General features: G+C 44.0%; 1 protein-coding gene across 1 annotated transcript in view; it reads left to right on the forward strand.

Annotated features, from left to right (window-relative positions):
- The window catches only part of LOC147030445 (protein-lysine 6-oxidase-like), a 72,145-nt gene that overhangs the window by 33,510 nt on the left and 15,438 nt on the right, over positions 1–23,197 (forward strand). The window contains exons 4-5 of the mRNA XM_085874489.1: positions 14,813–14,969; positions 21,062–21,157. Of these exons, the coding sequence (XP_085730615.1) occupies positions 14,813–14,969; positions 21,062–21,157 (253 nt within the window). The remainder of the gene's footprint in view (positions 1–14,812; positions 14,970–21,061; positions 21,158–23,197) is intronic.

Here is a 23,197-nt window from a genome sequence, read left to right on the forward strand (position 1 = left end):
TTGCCGTGTGCTCGCGTAATCGGTATTAGATCTGCATTGTCGCATTTGTTTTTGTCTTCTTTTTTATGTGCTTTTGGTGGAATTGTATATGTGTGCTTTCCGTTCAACGCGAATAAATGTGCTTTATGTTGAACTGTTTCCCGCTTTGCTTCGTCATTTCTTTCATTGAATCCTCATCTTGCTTCACGTAAAGGGTTGGTAGTGGGCTGAATACGCCCGATAATTAATCGAACCGTCGAGGCCGACGAATAACACCGCTCGGTTATCCCGATAGTACGGAACGGGTCGCTTAAGTGGCCCGTGTCCGAAGTCGACCTGCGGCGAGGTGCGATCGCCCGGTCTACCCTCCGTGTGGGTACTTAGGTAGGTCGAATTTGGCGAGCAACCCTATCCCACGCGGGGGCCGATTGGCTCGATCGCGGTGAGACCGAAAGGTCCACCCGTGACTGGTTCCCGGCGTTAGTCCGAGAGGGTCACGACTGGATTGTCCGTCCGGTGGGCGACGTGCCGCGATTCGAGTTACGTGGCCGTCAGCACGCCGGCGGGCGCGAATCCGTAACACTGGTGTCAGGTCGTGCGATACAAATCCATCGCCCTCCTCGCGGCACTGGTATCAGAGAACAGGAAAACGGGCTCTCCTGTCTCCAGCTAAATTCACGGGAATCGGTCCAGGGGTGAGAGGAGCGACCCCCGATTCCCTCCAAATTACGAGCGAGCTAAATTAACCCTTTAAGAGAAGCAAGATGGCGTCTCAAGGCGAGCGGGAGCCGGGGGTATTAGGTATGTGTCGTCATGTAGGATCCATGGCCCAGGTCGGTTCTTCTTATAATTATAACCCCACCACTAACTGTGGTCAGTGGGAGCGGCTTGAGCACGAACTTTGCCGGCAAACGGAGTCGCACAATGGCAGCGCAATCGCACCTCAGTGCAGCACGGAGCGGGCTGATATTAATGGCACAGCACGAGATGTGAGCTCCCAGTCACCGGTTAAAGGCACGTGGTCACGGCATGTGCCATGGCAGGCGTGGCAGGATGACTATGCGAGCATTGGCAGGCTTCAGGCACAATTGGGGGATGTCTTGGAAAAGGTGAAGCGTTATGAAGAATATATCGAGGAGGTGCAACATGGAGTGGACGAGTCACAACGGCACGCAGACGCGCTTCAGAAAAATTACGTGTACGGGGGGACACAGCGATTGGACGATTTACTGGAACGAATTCGGTGGCAAAAACATGACTTGGCCAATAGAGTCGACAAATTACGTGGGAAAAAGAATTTGGTAGTGTTTTATACCCGTCAGTTGGAATATGCGAAGAGCAAACTGAACAAAAGAATAGAGGAACAGCAGATTGGTATCTCCCAGGAAAGGAAACAATGGGAGGAAGAATGGAAAACCGAGCTCGAAAAGAAACAAAAGGAGCACGACTTGGAAGTAAAACAATTAATGGAAAAATTATTGGAGCAAGCAAGGCGGTTCAAAGAACTGGAGGAGAGAGTGAGGGAAATACTGTTGGAAGAGAAAAAATGTGAACACGATGGGGAGTTGGAACAATTGAAGGAAGAGATAAGAACAGGCAATCAGGAAAGAGAAAGCCTAGAATGGAAGATAAAAAGAGGAGAGAGACAGCTCGAGGAAAGGTCGGAGGAATTGCTGGAAAAGTCAGAACAGTTCGAAGAACTGCAGGGAGAATTGAGGGAGGAAGGAGAAAGGAAAACAAAGCTCGAAAAGGAAAAACGCGAACAAGATGGGGAATTGGAACTACTGAAGCGAGAGGTAAGGGCAAGCCAGTTTAAAAGAGAAATCCTGGAAGGGGAGATTTGAATGGGAAAGGAATGGCAGAAAAAACTAAATGAATACAGTAAAAAAGGGACGAATTGAGGAGGGAAGCGGTGGAAAGAAGAGATGAAATGAGTGAAGAAGCACGCAAATTGAGAAAGGAATTGGAAACAAAAACTTCTGAGATACTGAAACACGAAAACAAAGAAAGAGGATTACAAGACGAACTGAGGATGTTAAAAGAGGAAAGGAAGAGAACAGAGAATGAAACGTTAAGGAACCACACTGAGCAGATTGAACAATTAGAAGCCAAAGCAAAGTCGGAGTGTGCGGAGATGAGAAAGGAATTGGAAAAGAAAGCTTCTGAGTTACAGAAACACCAAAACAAAGAGAGGGAACTACAAAACGAACTGAGAGTGTTAAAAGAGGAAAGGAAGAGAACGGAAAATGAAACTTTAAGAAACCACACTGTACAGATCGAACAGCTGGAAGCGAAGGCCAGATTAAAGAATGAGATGCAAGAAAGAGTAATGAAGGAAGAACAAATAAGACAGGAGAAGGAAGTCAGCCAACTGAAAGAAATAACGAGATTGCAGAATGAGGAACAAGGAAGACAGTGGAATAGGAAATACAAAGAACAAGGAATGAGAAAGGAGAAAGAAATCCATCAATTGAAGGAAACGATGAGATTGCAGAACGAAGAACAAGAGAGACAGTGGAATAAAAAACTGAAAGAGTATGAATTTGAAACGGAACGACAAAAGGAAAAAAATAGGTTGGAATACGAGGAGAAGTTGAAGGAGCAAGGAATGAAGCAGGAAGGAGAAATTAGGAGATTGAAGGACACAAGGAGATTGGAGAGGGAAGAACGAGAGGAACAATGGAATAGAAAACAAAAAGAACATGAATCTGAGGTTGACCAATTGAAAGAAAAGCTGAGGCTGGAGTACGAGGAGATAGACAAAGAACAGCGAATGAAACACAATATGGAGATGAACCAAATGAAGAAAACCATGAAACTGGATAAGGAAGGACAGGAGAGGAAACGAGGAAGAGTAGTGAGAGAACAGCGAATGAAACACAGGAAGGAAATGAGCCAATTGAAAGAAACAATGAGATTGGAAAACAAAGAGCAGGAGGCACAGTGGGAGAGAAAACAACAACTATATGAGTGTGAAATTGAACAACTAAAACGGAGAGCGAGACTGGAGTCAACGGAGATTGAGGAGCTCCGGAGGGAGAACGAACAGCTAGTGGGGCTCAGAGAAAGAACGATTCAGATGGGAAGGAAAAAGGAACCAGGAAGAGACAGAAATAAGGAACAAGGAGAGAAAATGTATAGAGACACGGGAGACAAGAGACTAGGTAAAAGTAATTGGGAGGGAGAGAAAAGAACAATTAATACGGAAAGCAAGGATGAGGTACGCGGAGATCGTGAAAGAGCAAGGAGTGAAAAACAGGGAAGGATTGGAGCGACTTAAGGAGAAAGCAAGGTTGACCTACATAAAGATAACGGAAAGACGCCAGAAAGAAGCAGAGACCAATAGACACGAGGAGACGACAACAGAAACTTATAAATGTATAGAGACACGGGAGACAGAAAAATGGAGGAGGGACTGCACGGTGAGGACGGTGTAAGTGACGCACGCACACACACACACGGAGGTGGTGGAGGATAATGGGGGTGAGCTCGCGGACTGGGTAGAGACCCGGTGCGAGCAGCTGGATGACCTCCTCCAGGAACGAGGGGAGGGAGTATGCCCCCTTGAAGCGGATCACGACCAGGTGGGTTCGGTCGTGCTTTGCGAGGTTGAGGAGACGAGTGCTGTGGACAGGTGCACGGAGAGCTTGGGGGGTATAGAGGCCCCGGAGACCCTTGTGGGGACACGAATCCCCAGTGTGGTTGTCCCTGTGTGTGTGGTGCAAGGTGTGAGTGCGTCCCCGTGTGTGGAAGCGACCCCGTGTGTGAGTGGTGAGGTGGCGATTGTGCCGGAGTGCGTGCTTCCCAGCACGCCGTGTGTGGATGAGGGACCGTGTGTGGAAGAGGCCGTGTGTGTGGATGAAACGGCCAGTGTGGATGAGGCACCGCGGGTGAGTGCCCCCGCGTGTGTGGGTGAGGCACCGTATGTGAGAGAGGCCGTGTGTGTGGATGAAACGGCCAGTGTGGATGAGGCACCGCGGGTGAGTGCCCCCGCGTGTGTGGGTGAGGCACCGTGTGTGAGAGAGGCCGTGTGTGTGGATGAAACGGCCAGTGTGGATGAGGCACCGCGGGTGAGTGCCCCCGCGTGTGTGGGTGAGGCACCGTGTGTGAGAGAGGCCGTGTGTGTGGATGGAACGGCCAGTGTGGATGAAACACCGCGGTTGAGTGCCCCCGCGTGTGTGGATGAGGCACCGCGGGTGAGTGCCCCCGTATGTGTGAGTGAGGCACCGCGGGTGAGTGCCCCCGCGGGTGTGAGTGGAGTGGTTTGTATGAATGGAGCACCACGTGTGAGTGGTATGGGTTATGCAAGGGAGACCGTGTGTGTGAGAGAGCGGTATGTGAGGGAGATGTCGGTTGGCATGCGGGAGCACGCAGCCGCGTCTCCCGGTGTGAATGTGATGGAATGGACTGTGAGCGTCGTAACACGCAGGTGTGCGTGGGTCGAATGGCGACGACGGCGACATGGGAGAAACGAAAGCCGAGTAGCGGCTGTAGTTGTTTCGGGGACCGTGCCGGGTTCACCCAGCAGTGAGCATGAGGTCCGTGCTGTGCAACGCACGAGACCGCCACGTGCTCGCTTGCGAGAGTGAAGTCCCGGTCCGGAAACGCACGCGGTGGATTTGCCGATCCCGCGGACGGACAAAGTTTAGGCAGGATTATGGATTTGGACCGGACGGGTTCTCCACGCGATCGTGTGTGTTAAGCTCCAACGGGAAAAGCACATGTGTTCGCGTGGGGAACCCCTCGAGACGTGGGGCTTGTGTTTTTTTATGCGCACGGTGACGTCATGGCTGCACGTGGGGTTGGAATCCGGCAGGAGGGGTATCCCTGCCGGATGGTACCGTCCAAGGAGGGACGAGGAACACGTGCAGCTGCATGACGTCACGGGCGGGTGCAAAGTGCGCGAGCTGCGAGTAGCCGCGCTGGTGCTGCGCATGAGAGAAAAAAAAGGGGAAACGGCAAGCCTCACTTTCGGGTGCACAGGATTCCTGGGCAAGGGGTGGAAGACCCCCTTGACTCGGGCACAGGATGGAAACTAGTTAGGGGGAAGGGTTAGCTTAGTCAGACCGACTTCATGGGGCAGGGGTAAGTCCTCATGGAGTCCGTGGAATGGATTAGTTAGAGGGATTGCAGCCAGATTTAGGTGGGGGAAATAAAAGTTATTTTAGAGATTTGGAGACAGTGACAGACTTGTGTATGTGTAGAGGGGACGTAGTTTAGCCTCGTAGTGTTAAAAGGAACGTGCTGTAGTTTAAGGGACGATGTGGGAGCACGAGTTAGTTAAGGGATGCAGATAGAAGGATGGCAGAGATCAGTGGTGAGTGTGTTGAAGAGTTGTTGGTGAGTTATGAGGTGGAGGCATGTGCTTGGTGAGTGAGTGAGGCCAGCGGGTCTGTGTGAGTGGAGCGAGTCTGGAATGCATGGTGCGATGAGTGATTGGGGGGAGGAGTGACTCCCGCCCAAGGGACCCCCGGGGTCAGTGTAGAGTGAGTTAGGGGGTTAGTTAAATTGAAAAATGGAGGTCGTTTTGCTGTTGGTGGGAATGTAGGCTCGAAACCCATTTGGAGGGGTGCAGGAGCCCTGTTGACGGGCTGGGAACGTGGCCGCGAAAAGTGAGTATCGCTGAGTGGGTACCCCGGGCACCAGGCTTGTCGGCCGTGGTAGGCCAAGGGCCCATGGGGGGCCGGGATAGCGTAGTGGGCACGGGTGCGTCTGCTTGGTGCGGAGGCCCGGGGTGCCATTAGCCGCGTGGGCAGTGTTGTGGCCAAGGGTGACCCTCGGAAAGGGGCCTGGGAAGCCAGCCTGCCACGTGTGCATTTCAGGGGAGGTGCCATGGGGGGCACTCCCCGGTGTTAGGGAGCTGGTAGGCTCGGAGGCAGTGTAGTGCCCGGGGGTGCCATAGCGGGAGATTCGGCAGAGGATCGTGCCTGCCAAAGGGAGCCACGTGTCCCAGCCATGAGACCGTGTGAGGGCACGGGAAGAAAATTGGGGGGCGAGGCCCGAGATTGTGAGGACACCAACACAGGCGACGGGAATCTGGGTTGTTAGAACCAATAGTTTAAGCGAGAGGCGCTTGTTGAAAGCCCCGGGGCAGTTTAACAGTTAAATGGTGAGGATAGATTAGGAAGTGTACCCCTCTGCACCATCCATCCCCTCGCTCTCGTTGTGGGCCGCTGGACCCACTTTGGTTATAGATCGCCGAACTCTGGGGAGGCCATTCTGAGGCTTGAATTGGGCCTCGACACAGGACGCTAGCTCTCCCTTGTTCCCCTCCGGGAAGGGAACGTAGGGGTTGGGAGTAGGCTAGGTGACAGGATAGGTTAGCCGAACAAGGACGATAAAGGGGGTTACGGGACGATTTATAGTGGGGAAGTAAAAATAAAAACAACAAAAAAATAAGTTGGGGCTAAATTGGGGTTTGACAAATTAAGGGAGTGGGTATGTACAGTGACAGGCAAAGGCGATAGGTTGGGATGGAGACAGGTAGGTAGGTCCGAGCCCGCCTTCCGAGTGGCCAGCACCACCGCACCCCCTCCACCAACCTCCACTGAACGGCAAAGGCTGGCCAACTTCATCTGCTGGCTGTTTTTCTTCAAGGCCTGCAGCGGCCTTCTTCTGCGGGCTGTGTTGCCTGCACCTTTGCCATGCCATGCCCACTGCCCACGTTCACCAGCCCCGTTCAATTTTTGCTTTGCCCCCCCCTGTTCATTTCCATGTGCGCCAGGATCCGCAAGGCAACAGTTTGCAAGCTGCGAGAACTGCCCTGTTGGCAGCTACAACACGGGCCTGCAGTGGCGGCCCGTGCACCGTGTTTGTATTCATCCATCCATTCATGTGTTCATTGCGTGTGCCACTTGAGCTGGCACGGAGACAACGGTTGTGCAGCCCATGCACCGTTGTGGTTCACTGTGTTCAGTTCAAAAGGGAAGGCCTTGGACTGCGTGTGAGCAGCCAGCCACGTTCCCTGTCACCTGCATTGTTTTGAGCCAGAGACTGCATGCGAGCAGCCTGGCTCCCTGCTAACTGCTTTTCTTTTGCAGAGTTCATTGATCCCGGGCCATGGTTTAGTGTAAAATTTGTAAGTTAAGGTTAAGATGTACTGTAAATATGAGTGCGCCCCCGGCATGTCTGTCCTAGCGCCGGAAATTTTATTGAAGTCGTCCGTGTGAGTGAGTTTGTTTAGGTAGTTACGCAGCCCTCAGGTTATTTATTTTGGGGACACGAATACCATGAATGTCGCACTCAGGGATCCGTAGGTAAAATGTACTAGGGGAAAACTACACATGATGTCACACGAGAATTTGACGACTCGGGACGAGTCTGTAAAAAGGGGAGGGGGTAGTGTTGTGGTTACCAAATTCGCAAACCACCATTCAGGTCCCTTAGGTGAGATATCTCGGTAAGTATATGTGTAGTTAGGCCCAAACCCGTTGTCTAGAGGGAATAAATGTCATTCATGCGTGCTGCGACTCTTCAGGATAGCCGTTTTTCTTTTACTATCTTTATTTTGGACCAACCGCCATGATTACCACCGCCAACCGCGTCTCAACAGTCATCACAACATCAACCAACCACCGCGGCGCCGCTTCACCACAGCAGCCACGACCTTTGCCGTCAACCCTCGCAACCGTCGCATCGCCACCGTTCTTGCGCCGCTTGTGGGTACCGGTATTGGACTCGTGCAGGGCGCGCGCCGAACAGCGTGTACAAAACCACGGACTTTCCGCTCCAAAAACGGATCAAAAACGACTCACGCCCACTTTTGTTCCGTGCAATCGGTGAGCAAGGGGCGATTTGGCCCCGCCTCCAGGGCGTTGGAGGGCGGTCGCTATATGCAAATTCATGGATCAAAATGCATTCACGCCCACTTTTTCTCGGGCCAATGGGGAGCGAGGTGAAAGGTCGAAGGCAGGGGGTCAAAGGCGAAGCCACGGGGCTTATATAAGCGGCTGCGTCATCGTAGTCGTCGTCGTGTGCGTCGTCGTCGTGTGCGTTGGAGTTGAGTGCAGTTGGGAAGTTCGCAGGAGGAAGAGTTCGGAGTTGGAGTCGGAGCGAAGAGGACGGAGCTGTGGAGAGGCGGCGGCGGCGAAGGCAGACGAGGGGGTGCTCGCGTCGGTGCCGGGAGCTGCACACCAGGGAGGCCGACGGCGCGACCTGGTCGAGGTGGAGACGCTCGTCGCGGGACCCGAGACAGAGTAAAAATCCTCCTTTCCCCGAGCATCAGCAACCCCCTCCTGTTTCCCCCCCGCGCTGAGATAGTGCGACCAAGGGGGCCCCTTTTCCCACCCCCTACCAGACACTGTCCGCGAGGCCCGCGGAGTTGGGGCACCATCGCCACTTCGCGCCTCATCACCAGACGGGTAGGCCCGACACGGTCTCGGCCCCAGGCCCGCCTACCCCCTCATCCTGGAGGGTGGTTCTCTTTTCTTTTGCTTTGGGAATGTGTGTTGTCGGCGCCGTCTGTGAAGTAAAATTGTATAAGTGTTGCCGTGTGCTCGCGTAATCGGTATAAGATCTGCATTGTCGCATTTGCTTTTTGTCTTCTTTTTTATGTGCTTTTGGTGGAATTGTATATGTGTGCTTTCCGTTCATCGCGAATAAATGTGCTTTATGTTGAACTGTTTCCCGCTTCGCTTCGTCATTTCTTTCATTGAATCCTCATCTTGCTTCATGTAAAGGGTTGGTAGTGGGCTGAATACGCCCGATAATTAATCGAACCGTCGAGGCCGACGAATAACACCGCTCGGTTATCCCGATAGTACGGAACGGGTCGCTTAAGTGGCCCGTGTCCGAAGTCGACCAGCGGCGAGGTGCGATCGCCCGGTCTACCCTCCGTGTGGGTACTTAGGTAGGTCGAATTTGGCGAGCAACCCTATCCCATGCGGGGGCCAATTGGCTCGATCGCGGTGAGACCGAAAGGTCCACCCGTGACTGGTTCCCGGCGTTAGTCCGAGAGGGTCACGACTGGATTGTCCGTCCGGTGGGCGACGTGCCGCGATTCGAGTTACGTGGCCGTCAGCACGCCGGCGGGCGCGAATCCGTAACAATATATATATATATATATATATATATATATATATATATATATATATATATATATATATATATATATATATATATATATATATATATATATATATATATATATATATATATATATATATATATATATATGTGTGTATATATACATATGTATATATATATATATATATATATATATATATATATATATATATATATATATATATATATATATATATATATCGGCTACACTCGCCTCTCCACTCGTCATTGCAGAGATTGACATCACAGGGTTGCTGTAATGGTATGATTTACACCAATCATAATTCAAACATTTCTTTTGTCCAAATTTATTTGTAATATTGGTGATTTATTTATTTGTCATCTAAGAAGCTCCAAGTGGTCCAAATCGTCAAGGGCCTATGCTGTCTCATGTGTCTGGAGCTTGTAAGGGGTCTAAATGGTGTTAAGGTCAAAGGGGTCAAAATGGTCCTTGGGACTTTTAGGTCTTCATGATCTTTTGGGGTCTTTTGGGTCTTTTCGGTCTTTGGGGTCTTTTGCATCTTCAGGGTCTTGTCACATAGTCTTGGCAAAACACTTTCGAACCAGAAAATACCGTTACATCAATTTAGTTAATTAATTAGCTTCAGCAAAGATTATACTCCACTTAGAATTCCCCTTCTGTACCCATATCATTCCACCCCAAAGGGGTGGGAGGAATGGGGGGTGGGGGGGGATGGATAAATGCAAGTGTTTAATACAACACAAATCCTAACAATAAAAAATAATTCTGTGCATAACAATTTAATTCTCCCACATTGAAGCAGATTTCTAAAAGAAGGTTAAGAAACAAGTGATAAAAACGTTTCAAACTATAGACAAGCACTCGGTAGAGCGCATACCTCTGCCACACAATGCCTGATCCACAACAACATATCTGACCCAATACATTTTTGAAAATATCATTATATATATATATATATATATATATATATATATATATATATATATATATATATATATATATATATATCGTTTTTTGCACTATCTCTCAATGGTGAAGAATCACCTTCAAAATTAAATAATTCTCGTCTGCAGATTCGTATTCAGATCTTCACCAAAATTGAATCAAGTCGTCTTTGCCACACACACAGGGTTCATACACTTACATTAACACAAAATTCCAGGAGTTTTCCAGGACAATAAATTTAATTTTCCAGAGTTTTTGGCACAATTTTTAATAAAGTCAGTCATATTTTGATCAGTGTCATATCTTGGAACTTGCATTACATGTATAATATAATTAACGCATAATAAACTTGATCGACGCGCATGTAGAAATGCCCCCAAAAAAAAAAATCGATTTTTTTTATAAAAAAAGTTGCAAATTTTTTTTTTCTCTAACAATTTTTTGGGGGGAGGGAGTTGGAAATCACTTAAAACATGTAGAAATGCAAAAACAAAAATCCAAATATTTTTTCAAAATGGCCGCCATAGCGGGCATATTGGATTTTGGACCAAGTCCAAAATCTAATGGCATGATCCTTGGACCATACCTAATTCCCCCACCAAGTTTCGTCAAAATCCATCCAGGAGTTTTTCCGTAATACTGTTCACAAACAAACAGACAGGGGTGAAAAGAGTAACCTCCGTCCATCTTTGATGGCGGAGGTTAACTATCATATCATATATCGTTTTTAGCCCCATCGAACAATGGTGAAGAATCACTTTCAAAAGTTAAATAAATCTCATAACCGGATCCGTGTTCAGATCTTCACAAAAATCGAAGTGGTCATATTAAGTACTACTGTGCATTCCTGGTTTTCTTGCATTCAAGAAAATCCATGTGAGTTATACTGGTCAGCTTACAAAACACAATTGCCATACACTTTCTGATTAATGGCTGAATCTTGAACCAAGAATGTCTTCACTCCAAGCTGGCCTGGTTTGACTCTGGCCTTAAATGATGAACCCATGAGATTCATCACATTCCACAATCTTCAATAAATCATCTGACTTCCATTGGTTGCATTCAAGGAGCTCTGCCGCAATAGCCGCACATGTTGCCTTTTCATCAAGGGTGAGGTCCTCTTGTACCTTCCGAGAACTAACATTCTTAAATTTCCAGTGGGAACGAATGATTGTTTCCACATTTCCATTACTTGCAGTGTATCTAATACATTTCAACTTCATGTATAATAATTTGACGATTCTTAAAAAACTTAACTGTTCCACACGTTTAGGTTTGCTTGAGTGACAGTGAAATCAGTTATACTGAAGAATTACCAAAACGACTAATTAATTCACAGCCATTTTTGAATTCACTGCACAATTTAAACATAAAACTATGTGAAATCAGTACATCACCATATTCTGCAAAGTCCATGAATTTCTACCTGCTTAAGTTTTTAGCTCACTGGGAACGTAGTTCAGGGGAGCTTGTGGGATGGCGTGCCGTCCGTCCATCCGTCCATAAATACTTTCAATTTCTTTGAAACTGCACGTAGGATTTCAATGAAACTTCAACACAACCTTCATCACCCATGACGTACCAAAGCTTGTTCATGGCATAAAAAAAATCTGGGTCTGAGGGGGTCTGCAGAGGGAGTTTACAGGGGGATTGCCCCCCAAAGATATACTTGCTTTTTTCTCAGAAACAACACACAATTCCAATGAAACATGACTACACCCTTCATAACCCATGGTCTACCAAAGTTTGTTCACGACATTAGAAAAATCGGGTTTAGGAGGTTTAAGGGGGATTGCCCCCCCAAAACATGTATTTGCTTTCTCCTCAGAAACTACACACACAAGTCTGATGACACTTCACCACAACCTTCATCACACATGATGCACTGAAGTTTGTTCATGACATGAGAAAAATGGGCTATCAGGGTGTGTAAGGGGGGTTGCCCCCCAAAATGTGTATTTGCTTTTTTCTCCGAAACTACAAATACAGTTTTGATGAAACTTAACCACAACCTTCATCACCAATGATATACCAACGTTTGTTCATACCATTAAAAAAAATCCAAGTCGAAGGGGTCTGCAGGTGTGTTGCCCTCAAAAGAGGTATTTGCTTTCTTCTCAGAAACTACACACACAATTCTGATGAAACTCCATCACAACCTTCATCACCCATGGTGTACCAAAGTTTGTTCATGCCATTTGAAAATTCCAAGTCCAAGGTTGTCTATCGGGGTATAGCCCCCAAAATAGGTATTTGCTTTTTTCTCAGAAACTACACACACAATTCTGATGAAACTTCACCACAACCTTCATCACCCATGATGTACCAAAGTTTGTTCATGACATGAGAAAAATTTGGATCGAAGGGATTCTATGTGGGCATTGCACCCAAAAATATGTGTTTGCTTTCTTCTCTGAAACCACACACACAATTTCGATGAAACTTGACCACAACCTTTATCACCTGTGATGTACCAAAGTTTGTTCATGGCTTGAAAAAAAATGTCCATAGGTATCTACTTTCTTCTCCGTTATATATTTTATGGGTCATCCATGCCTACCAGTGGTTCCCTGGTTATCTTATCCAGCCACGACCATGTGAGCACCCAGGGGTATTGCCCCTATGTTTGTATTCATTATGGACATAAAGAACTCTTCTCTACTGCATGCCTGATAAGATTGGCAAATATATTTATTTCTCCCCAGAGTGTTTTCACCAGCATTTATCTAGTGTTTTTTCATATAACATATTAAGGCTAGCCAACATCCATGTCCAAAATTATATCATTCATTGAACCATTATTACCCCACACACGTGAAGTGCAAAGCGAGTTTAGCAATTGGTTCACTTCTGTCTGTCTGTCCTTCTCTCTACAAACATCAGTTTATGATCGAGGAACACCCAAGTTTCAATTTATTGTTATATTTTGAACATGGTAATGACAACAAACATGTATTTTAACAGGACTTGATCTGATTTTGATTGCTGAATTGCACTGAATTTGATCTGATTGCACATGTGCAGATAAGAGTGAGATAATATTTTTACTCTGTCTGCCTGTCTGGCAGTCAAACAAAATTGAAAATCATTCCAAGCAGGAAACTTACTGTTTTTAACAACCTCATAAAATAAATAAAACAACATTTACGAATAACTAATGTAACATGTTAAATGAGATGGTGTAAAAGATGCTGCAGCATCCTTTACAAACTTCTTTTTTTTTGCTACATCCTTTAAAATCTCTCTTTTATTTCAATTGCATTATAAATTTGAACACAATGGAGCACAAATCACCCTTTTATCACTTTCAAAACCCTTTCCTTTAGAAATGCTTGGACAAAATATAACAGCATTTTACGTCATCATGACCATTCAAATTTGTTGCTCGTAACCCTCGCTCTTGGCCTTGTTTCTCAACACAGTATAGGGTAAGGTGTTTGAGAATTCTCCAGTTTTTACATGTTATAAACCTTTAAAAGCTTGATGAGTAGCTCTATGCAAGCTGAGCACATATGAAGTTTTAAGTTAAAATCTCAGCCTAATTGCCAGGTCAGGTCAAATTAAGCTTACAGAACAATCATCTTCGTAGCTGCAGTTTCTCTACAGTTATCTTTACCTCTCCAGCCAGGCTTCTGCTTTTTAAATATATGCAGAGAACATTCTAGACAGTCCTAATGATTACTATTGATTAGTTGACGTAGCACTGCTCTTCACTCCCGTTGATTTCACTTCAATAAGACCTGCTCTAAGCAGGTCTTCTAGTAAAAAGCTGTTATCTTCTTGCCCCTGGTTAATCTACTACACAAGATGACGTCATATCTCCATTATTTTTCTGCTCAAATTACAAGTACCGAGTTGGATGAAACTTTCTCGTAAAATCCAGAATAATTCAGAAGCTTCTTTGGTACTCTGATATTGAGAAACCTCAAAGAACAATCCAATTCAAAATGAGAATTACAATCCCGTTTATGAAGATTCCTCTATAACATCTCAGCAAGTGAATATAAAACTCCTAAAGCTTTCCTGAAATTCACCTTTTACAACATGCTTAAAATTCTGTGCATTGTGCACTTAACCAGACTCAGTCACATTGTGTTTGGAGCATATACGTATACTGAGTGTGGAAGTTTGGGTTGGCAGTTTGATTCTGATCCTGGCCGAGTCATACCAAAACAAAAAATGGTATGTGGATAGAGCACGGATAAACCCCATGGCTTGATATCCCATTTTCAGGAGGAAGTGAGGGGCGAGGGGGGTTTGGGGTAAGAGGTTTCTCCTTACTTGCCCTGCTTATTGCATAGAGAAAAGTGGCGTCGGCACCCAGATTTGCATTACTTCCCCAAGGTCACCAACTGTGTTTGTCCAAATTCATGTTTGGTGTTGCTTGGTGTGTGTGTGTGTGTGTGTGTGTGTGTGTGTGTGTGTGTGTGTGTGTGTGTGTGTGTGTGTGTGTGTGTGTGTGTGTGTGTGTGGGTGTGTGTGTGTGTGTGTGTGTGTGTGTGTGTGTGTGTGTGTGTGTGTGTGTGTGTGTGTGTGAAATTTATGTAACAGCTTCTCTATTAGCCTTAGATCCTGTAATAATTATAATCATAATTTATATTAGCAATTATAATCATAATAATAATAAAATAAATTGTTTGTGTAGTTCAAGGGCATTGCATTTGATTTCACTTTAGTTGAATTAGTAAAAGGTCTTTAACACTATTAAAAAAAATTCACTTTTCAAATTAACAAAGATTGGAATCAAACTAAATTTCCTCTTCCAATTGGTTAATTGGTTCTTAAAGGTAAATGAAAGCCAAGGCTAAGCCAAACACATCATGTGACCTTGTTTTGTTGCAGACATTACCATAGCATGGACCAGTTCAGCCATTATGACCTTATTGATAAGCGTACACAGAGGCAAGCTGCCGAGGGTCACAAAGCCAGTTTTTGTCTGGAAGACACATCATGCGATTATGGGTTCTTGAAGAAATACACCTGTGCAGTACATCGTCAGGTATGGCCTTCCACCATAACAGCGGTGTCTATAAAGGAAAAGGGAATATTTTTTACTTATGGGGTTTATCACTTGATTGACGTTGTACAAAAAGTATTGAAATCTGATTGCAAATGTGAAAATGTATGATGTTCGGGTTTGAAATTTAAGTAAATCGAGTTCTCCCAATATATCAAAGGCTTTTTAAAGATTATGTGAAAGAGACACTCACAATAGTCCACGACATGCCAGTTTTTTTCTCTTTTACTTTTCAATGCATGAGTATGTATGGTTTGTCGACATTCATGTATTTATCTATATATACACCCCCATCAAACATTTTGATGTATCTGAGACTGTTGTGAGGATATCATTTGTAGAGCTTTTTGAACGTCCCTCATATGAACAAGGAATAGTTGTTGCAGCTGTTTCCAAAGAAGCGATTCAGCAGTCGGGAATGCTTGCAGCAGCAGCCACTGCTCACCTTTCCAAACGTGTTATTTTTCCATCCAATGATTTTAACAGCTTTAAAAACATGGGGAACCAAAAGCTTTATTTCACATTGAAACATTTCAACCTCGAGTTGAATACAGTTTTTCAATGATATTTTTTCGAATGGGGCTATGGGGAGAGGGGATTAGGCACGTTGCCTCTCAAGTAGCAGAAAACGAGTATGGGTCCAATTTTTTTTTCAAAAGTTGCCTTTTCTTCTGTTATTTTTGTGTGTGAAGAGTCGAGTTTGTTTTCACTTTGCCCTGCTTTATCTGATCCTGCTGTCTCTGCCGATGGAGATAAAGCCAATTTCTATGATGATACAAGTGTTGAAGAAAAGAAAGTGAATTCTTTTCTTCAAACGTGCTGAAATCATGAAGCACATTTGTTTGACATTTGGAGTGCAACAGTTTTACATGTCAACTTCTGTCACCCAGATGATGTTTACTTCAAGATCATGACAAGGCTTCATGATAACGGCAATCAAACATTCTTTTTCTTTCCACACTGAGTACAGCAATAATTCATTTCAGAGATTCATCAAGTTACTTTACTCATTGGAAAGTTTTTCATTTTAATGTAACTCGAATGAGGAAGAGGAAAGCCCGTGCTTGCTCACTTACTCGCAGTGAGAGACTTACTTTAAAGCAGTTATTGTTACAGCCCAGCTAAATATATTACTGCGTAGAGGAAAAAGATAGATGCAGACACAGAGACACTTAGAGACGTTCCCTGTTGAATTGGACAAATGTAGATTTTTTGCCAATAAAATGTTGGCTTTCATCTGCAGCTCAATAGAGTACTTCTCTCCCCTTTGGGATGATGCTCCTGTCTCACACCTTTCACATCTTAGTGTCGTGAGCAACAAGGCCGTCAAAATCATTGGAATCTCAAGAGAGGAAGCTGAATCACTGGGCCTGTTACTCCCAAATCGCAGACAGGTCGGTTGCCTTTCTGTCTTCTACCTTCTCCTTTCTGGTCTCTCACCCTCTGTCCTTTGCATGCTCAGTGCCCCCCCACCCCACGTCTCTTCAGGGCACATGTGGTCTGCTAGCATCCCACTTCAAGTGAAAGTTCCCAAATTCAGGCTCACTGCTTACCGACACTCATTTGTTTCTCTTTTCTCTCACCTGTGGAACAAACTTGCTCAGTCTGCTCAATCTTATCCTTCCATAAAAGGGTTTCACAATGGCTGTTCACCTACTCCTCAGGTCATCTCCCATCAATTCCCATGATCATTTATACCCTCATTAACCCTCCCCTCACACCTGCTCTCTATCTCCCCCTCACGTCCAAATATCCCTATGTTGTGTTCCTTTACCCTACTGTTGATATGTTTCCCTGATTTCCACTGTGGTATTTCTGTTCTGTTCTGTATTGTAGCTTTTCCACGAGCATCAAGTTTGTGCACAAAAAGTTCAAAATAAATGTTGAATGTTCACTTGTGAATTTGGAATAACCCTCATGGCCAAGATAATTCTGTATTTCACATTTACAGTTTGACCTATTGTTCCCATCTTGGCCCTAATACATGCAGGTAGTGGACAAAAAATGGAAACACCTGGGTAAATGAGGGACACCAAGTGTATTGAAAGCAACAGCTTCCACTGTTGCAAAAAATGAGCAAATATTGGCCCATGTGTTAATGAAGCAAATAACATCCCAGCATGCTTAGGTTCATGTATCAAAATGCTGAATAGGCCTGGTTCCCTTTAATTAGTGCTAGCATGGCTGCAAGAGGAGACCTCACTAATTTTGAAAAAGGGGTGATTGTTGGGGCGCTTTTGACAGGAGCTTCAGTGACAAACACAGCTCAACTTGTAGAAAAGGAGTGTGGGTCAAATGATTCTCAGAGAGTTTCATGAGCAACGTTGTCGAAGGTGATGTCGGCATGGAACTCGGAAGGAAAGACATCATCAGCAAAGGGCAACAGTGGGCAGAAGCGCATACTCCAGTATCATGATATCCATGCATTGATTTGAAGTGCAAAGCAAAGTAGGTGGGCAACTGCAGATCAGTTGACTGTAAATTTCAACCTGCGTAAAGTTGACTGTAAAGAAGCCATTTTCTTTAGAAACGGTCCACCGAGAACTCCACAGAGCAGGAGAGTCGGGTTGCAATGCAAAAACCGATTGTCACACCTGGCAATGCATGTTTACGAGTACAGTGGTGCAACTATTATGGGCATTCGACTACAGAGCAGTGGAGAAATGTGATATGGTCAGATGAGTCATCCTTCACCATGTTCTCGACAAACGGATGAGTACACGTGTGGCGCCAATCTAAAGAACTCTACAACCCTGAGTGCTTGGTTCCAACAGTGAAGGGTTTTGGTGGTTCTGTCATGTTGTGCGGTGCATTTTCCTGGCATGGTTTGGATGCAGTCATTCCCTTCAGAGGAGATTGGGACCATACTCTGTGCAGAGCGTTGGTGCTGCTTAAGCAGTCTCCTTGGCTATTGGGCACAATCTTGGATGGGTCGCCACTCTGACACAGTATACCAGCATGCTGGCGCTCATTTTGCCGAACTCGGAAGGATGGCAGGTCGAGTTAACCCCATCTGGTATTAATTCAACAGCTGAGCGGGATTTGAACTCAGGACCCTAGGATCCAAAGCACGCCATGCTAACCATTAAGCCAACATCAGGCATATTCCCTTAGAATTCAAGGTCAATGCCAATTACTACTTAATGGTACTGAGTGATCATCTTCACCCCATGTTGCAGAATTTCTTTCCTGCTAGAAGGGGTGTCTTCCAGGATGCCAATGCTCCCATCCACAGAGCACGTGTGGTCGCCCAATGTTTTTTATGAGCAGGACACTGGTGTTATCCATCTGTCATGGCTTTCTCAGTCACCAGATCTGAACCCAATCGAGCATTTCTGGAATTGTCTGGAATGATGCCTGATACAGCATTTTCCACCTCCATAAAACAGGTGTGAGTTGATTGACTTCCTTTGGAAGAATGGTGACACATCCCTCCTGCAGAAATCCAGACGCTGGTGGACTCTATACCATGGCACATATATGCTCTACTGCCCCCACGTGGTGACCCAACACCCTATTAAATGACTTTACATTGGTGTTTCCATTTTTTTGTCCACTACCATACCTGTAGTTTTACTTAATTGCTTCACAATTACTCAATTAATTTTGATAAGAAAAAAAATCATATATTTTACTCTTCATTATATGGAGTTGAAACAATTTTGGCAAAATGGGATGCACCACAGAAAAGTTTCCTTTATTCTAACAAGGTGTCCTGATAGAGGGGAACACAAACGCTCAGACCACCTCAACGCAAATTTATCCCTTGATACCCTACAAAATAGATCTGATGTCTTTTTCTGATTTCCGAATTATAAAGTAGGTAAATTTGCAATTAAAATACAAAATCTTCTTCGTCTTCTTCTTCAGATTAGCCGTGATGTCACACATGGAAGTTGACCACCAGATCCGTACTGTGTACGGGTTACATCACGGTATGATTTAACTCAAATGGCAAATAATTTTCGATTTTCCAAAATATGCCAAGTCAATGCGTCCTTGTTGGTTGTATAGTGATACAAACCGAGATGGTTTCATGCGACAACACCAATGGCCGAAAGACCCTAAGTTTGCCAGTAATTGGACGAGTTTTTGTCCAAAATACCTGTGTGTGGGTCGGGCCGACAAAATGATCGCTTTTGTGCTCGGAATATTTTACAGAGTACTGTTATGAAACAACAGAGATGGCTAAATCTTGTGGAAAATGTAACACCATCTCTACCCAGCTAACAGCACATGTACCACACTGGCAATTTGAACGGTGAATCAAACACCTGTTGACATTGCCAAGCAATTACCACAAGAGCTCCTGGAAATAATTGTCTATTATCAACACAAATTTATACAAATCAATGAACCACCATCTATCTAATATATATATATATATATATATATATATATATATATATATATATATATATATATATATAGATAGATAGATAGATATATGATATATGATATATGATATATGATATATGATATATGCTATGCCTGGTGTTGGCTTAATGGTTAGGTTGGTGGGCTGGGGATCCGAGTGTACTGAGTTCAAATCCTGCTTATCCATTGAATTAATACCAGGTGGGGTTGACTCAGCCTGTCATCCTTCTGAAGTTGGCAAAATGAGTTCCATGTTGCTGGTATCCTGTGTTGGAGTGGTGACCTGTCCAGGATTGTGCCCAATAGCCCAGGAGACTGCATTGGCAGCACCAACGCTCTGCACAGAGTATGGTCCTGATGGGTGGATGATATGATGATAAATACATTTTATTTTTTAAAAGAAATTAATTAATTTTTTGAAATTTGTAGAATTTGTTTTTCACTTGGAAGTTGTGGGTTAAGATGTGTAAATATAGGTGGAAAAAGTCAGATTTAATGCAATTTAATTCCAGGTCAAAAGGCAACAAAGGATGGAAATTTTGAAAGGAGGTGTAGACTTTCGAAAAGCACTTTGTGTTAACCGATATATCCACTAATAAAACATCCCTCCCTTATAAATCGTTAATTGAATGGAAAATCAAACCATGCTGAGCTGAAGTGATCATGTGACCAGGGTTTTCATCTTCACGAACACCTCCGCCTTCTTCCTCTGAATCGATCACGCAAGGCTCGAAACGATATGACTCCACAATCCCCCTGAAAGCATTTTCATCACTAATTTTGTTTCCAATAGTTTCTTCAAAATCCCACTGATCAATTTCAACATATAGTACCTTCAGAGTTTCTCATGACGCTGGAATCTGTATCGGAATCCAAATCTGACCAGCACCGTTTCTCGATGTAGACCGCCGTTTGGATCAATATGACTCCAGGGTGACATCACTGGAGGAATCGAAATTCGATATTCTTGTGCTTTTTTTCCACACTTTGTGATTGGCAAAAAAAGTTCAAATTTTTTTCCCTTCCAATTAGGCTGTGATTAATGATTCTCAATGGTTTTCAGAAGAAAGAACAAAAATTGTGTTTGGGTTCTCCTTTATAACAGCCTGACTTTACTATCAACACCAACCTTGGATAACAATGCTTCTACTTTAAAGATTCATCATGAAGGCAAAAACAGATCATATTAAATCTTGAGGAAAGGTTTGAGAGCTGAACGTTCCTGTGATTGCTTTGGTGCAGAAACAACAGAAACCCTTTCTGGTAAAGAAAGAAAGAAAGAAGCAAAGATGGAAATAAAAAGTTCATCCCAAAACAATTAAAGACAGAAGAAGAAAAAGAACAGCGAAAATAATTTTTCCCACCCAATATACACACACAATACAACGTACGGTATATCAATAGCTTAATGAGTAGATTAACCATTCACAAGGAAGGATGGTTTTTTTATTTTTTAGATGAGAGAAAATCACAATCAAGTAGGACAATAGTCCATGAAAATACCTTCACCCGGCCCTACTATGGACGAAGTAAATTAAATGTGGAGGAGGAGGAATAAGTAACAAGAGGGGAGGGAAGAGGTTTGTTCAGGATATACAAGGAGAGGGATGGAAAATTTCACTTTTTTTGCACATGTAATATGCACTTTATCTTTTATGGAATGTGAAAAAGATTGAAAATTCTGCATTTTTTTGCAGGGACTGAGCCCCGGGTGTTATGATACATATAATGCAGACATTGACTGTCAGTGGATTGACATCACAGATGTGAAGCCCGGGGAATACATACTCAAGGTAAGTCTAGAAAGTCCATCACTATTAAATATTTCAAGCTCAAATTGTGTCGTCGGTTTAGAGAAAACAGGATGAAAAAAGAAAATAGCTCAAAAATCTCTGTTCGGAAAAAAGTGAGAAATTGCGGGGTTAATGCTCAGAATAAATGTGAGTCTACGAAAGGAATAAATAAAAGTGGGGGTGGTGTGTCAATATGACCCAAAGGGTCTGAATGAGGTTGATGCTGCAATGCTTATGAATGATATTATTATGTGGAAGCAGGGTTAGGGAGATCCATAGCTCAACTGTGGTACGTTTAGTGTGGTCCATGCTGTTCGAGTAGGTTAGATTGCCATGTAACAGGGATCTGTCAGAGTAAGTCGTTTGTTACACAGGCGCTGAGAGGGCAGCATATTTAATTTATAGACAGGGTAGACAGATTAATTAAAATATGTATATGCAAAAACTCTTGCTTGTGGGCGGGGCTACGTAAGGACTTCCACTCACAGTCACGTGTGCAAAAAGGCTAATTATGATCTTTCTAGCCAATGGGAGCCAGCCATGGAGGAAGACTCCACCCAGGACATAGTCACCCAAGAGAGAGACTCCACCCAGGAGGAAGAAGGGAACGAGACTCCAGTCTATAAGAGAGTACAAGGAGAGGCTAGTGAGAGAACTGAGGCCATGAAGAGGACTGGAGTTGTCCCAAGAGTCCACCCGAGAATCTGTGAGCCCATGAGAGAGTCCATTGGAGAGAATGGTGTGCAAGAGAGACTCATGCACAAGAGTGCACCAGGAGTCGTTCATGATGAAAGGAGGACAGAGACCTCACTTGGAGGAGAAGCCTTGTGTGGAATCGACCCAAGCCGGGATAACCTTGTGTTTTTGGAGGGTTTGGAGGAAGAAGACTGAGGGCAGACCAGGAGGCCTCACTCTAAAAAGGAAAAAGGGCACCACGTGGCCTGGTTGAAGGCCTACTCATCGCTGGCCCTGCTCATGGCTGTGTTGCTTCATCTGGGCACCATTGTTATGGATCTCATTGTGCACCTGGTCTCTAAAATAGGCTGCGTTGTGTTGAACTGCATCCACCCTGTGCATCAGAGAAAAGGGAAGTCTCGCATGCATTATTGTCATGTTGTAAAAGTGTGATCTGTGATATGTTTTGTGGTTTATTTCTCGTTTATTGAATACAAGTTTGTGTTTTCCCATTCTCCTTTTTGTGTCCTTTTTGACTTGCTTGGTTTGTTCCATTTACCATAGCATCTTGTTTACTCTCGACCCTCTTCCCTGTGCTTTATAATATAAAAACAAATCCTTTGAAAGGTAAGAAAGCGTGTTTCGGCCATCTGCTTTTCATGTGTGTTTGCCATCATTTCAGCTCCTTTGGGCGACCTTGGGGAAAGGTAAGTAGAGTAATACTGAACGTAGTGCATTTAAAAAGAGCACTTTGACCATACCTCGGGATGAAAGGTCCCGGCTCTGAGGAATTCCGTATTAATGGATACTCAGGCGCGACTGTGTGTGTGTGTGTGTGTGTGTGTGTGTGTGTGTGTGTGTGTGTGTGTGTGTGTGTGTGTGTGTGTGTGTGTGTGTGTGTGTGTGTGTATATGTATATATATATATATATATATATATATATATATATATATATATATATATATGTATATATATATATATATATATATATATATATATATATATATATATATATATATATATATATATATATATATATATATATATATATATATATATATATATATATATATATATATATATATATATATATATATATATATATATATATATATATATATATATATATATATATATATATATATATATATATATATATATATATATATATATATATATATATATATATATATATATATATATATATATATATATATATATATATAGATATATATAGATATATATATATATATAATGTATGTATGTGCTGGTTGTTTTCAACAGGGTTGGGTGATTGCAGAGTGTGTTCGTTTAACACCGATGGTTAGCCCACAATTCAAAAGGGGGAGCTGACTGCATAAGTCT

Source organism: Eptatretus burgeri, chromosome 3 (genome assembly GCF_056783735.1).
Source record: "Eptatretus burgeri isolate ZD-2024b chromosome 3, Ebu_testis_v1, whole genome shotgun sequence".
Lineage (NCBI taxonomy): Eukaryota > Metazoa > Chordata > Myxini > Myxiniformes > Myxinidae > Eptatretus > Eptatretus burgeri.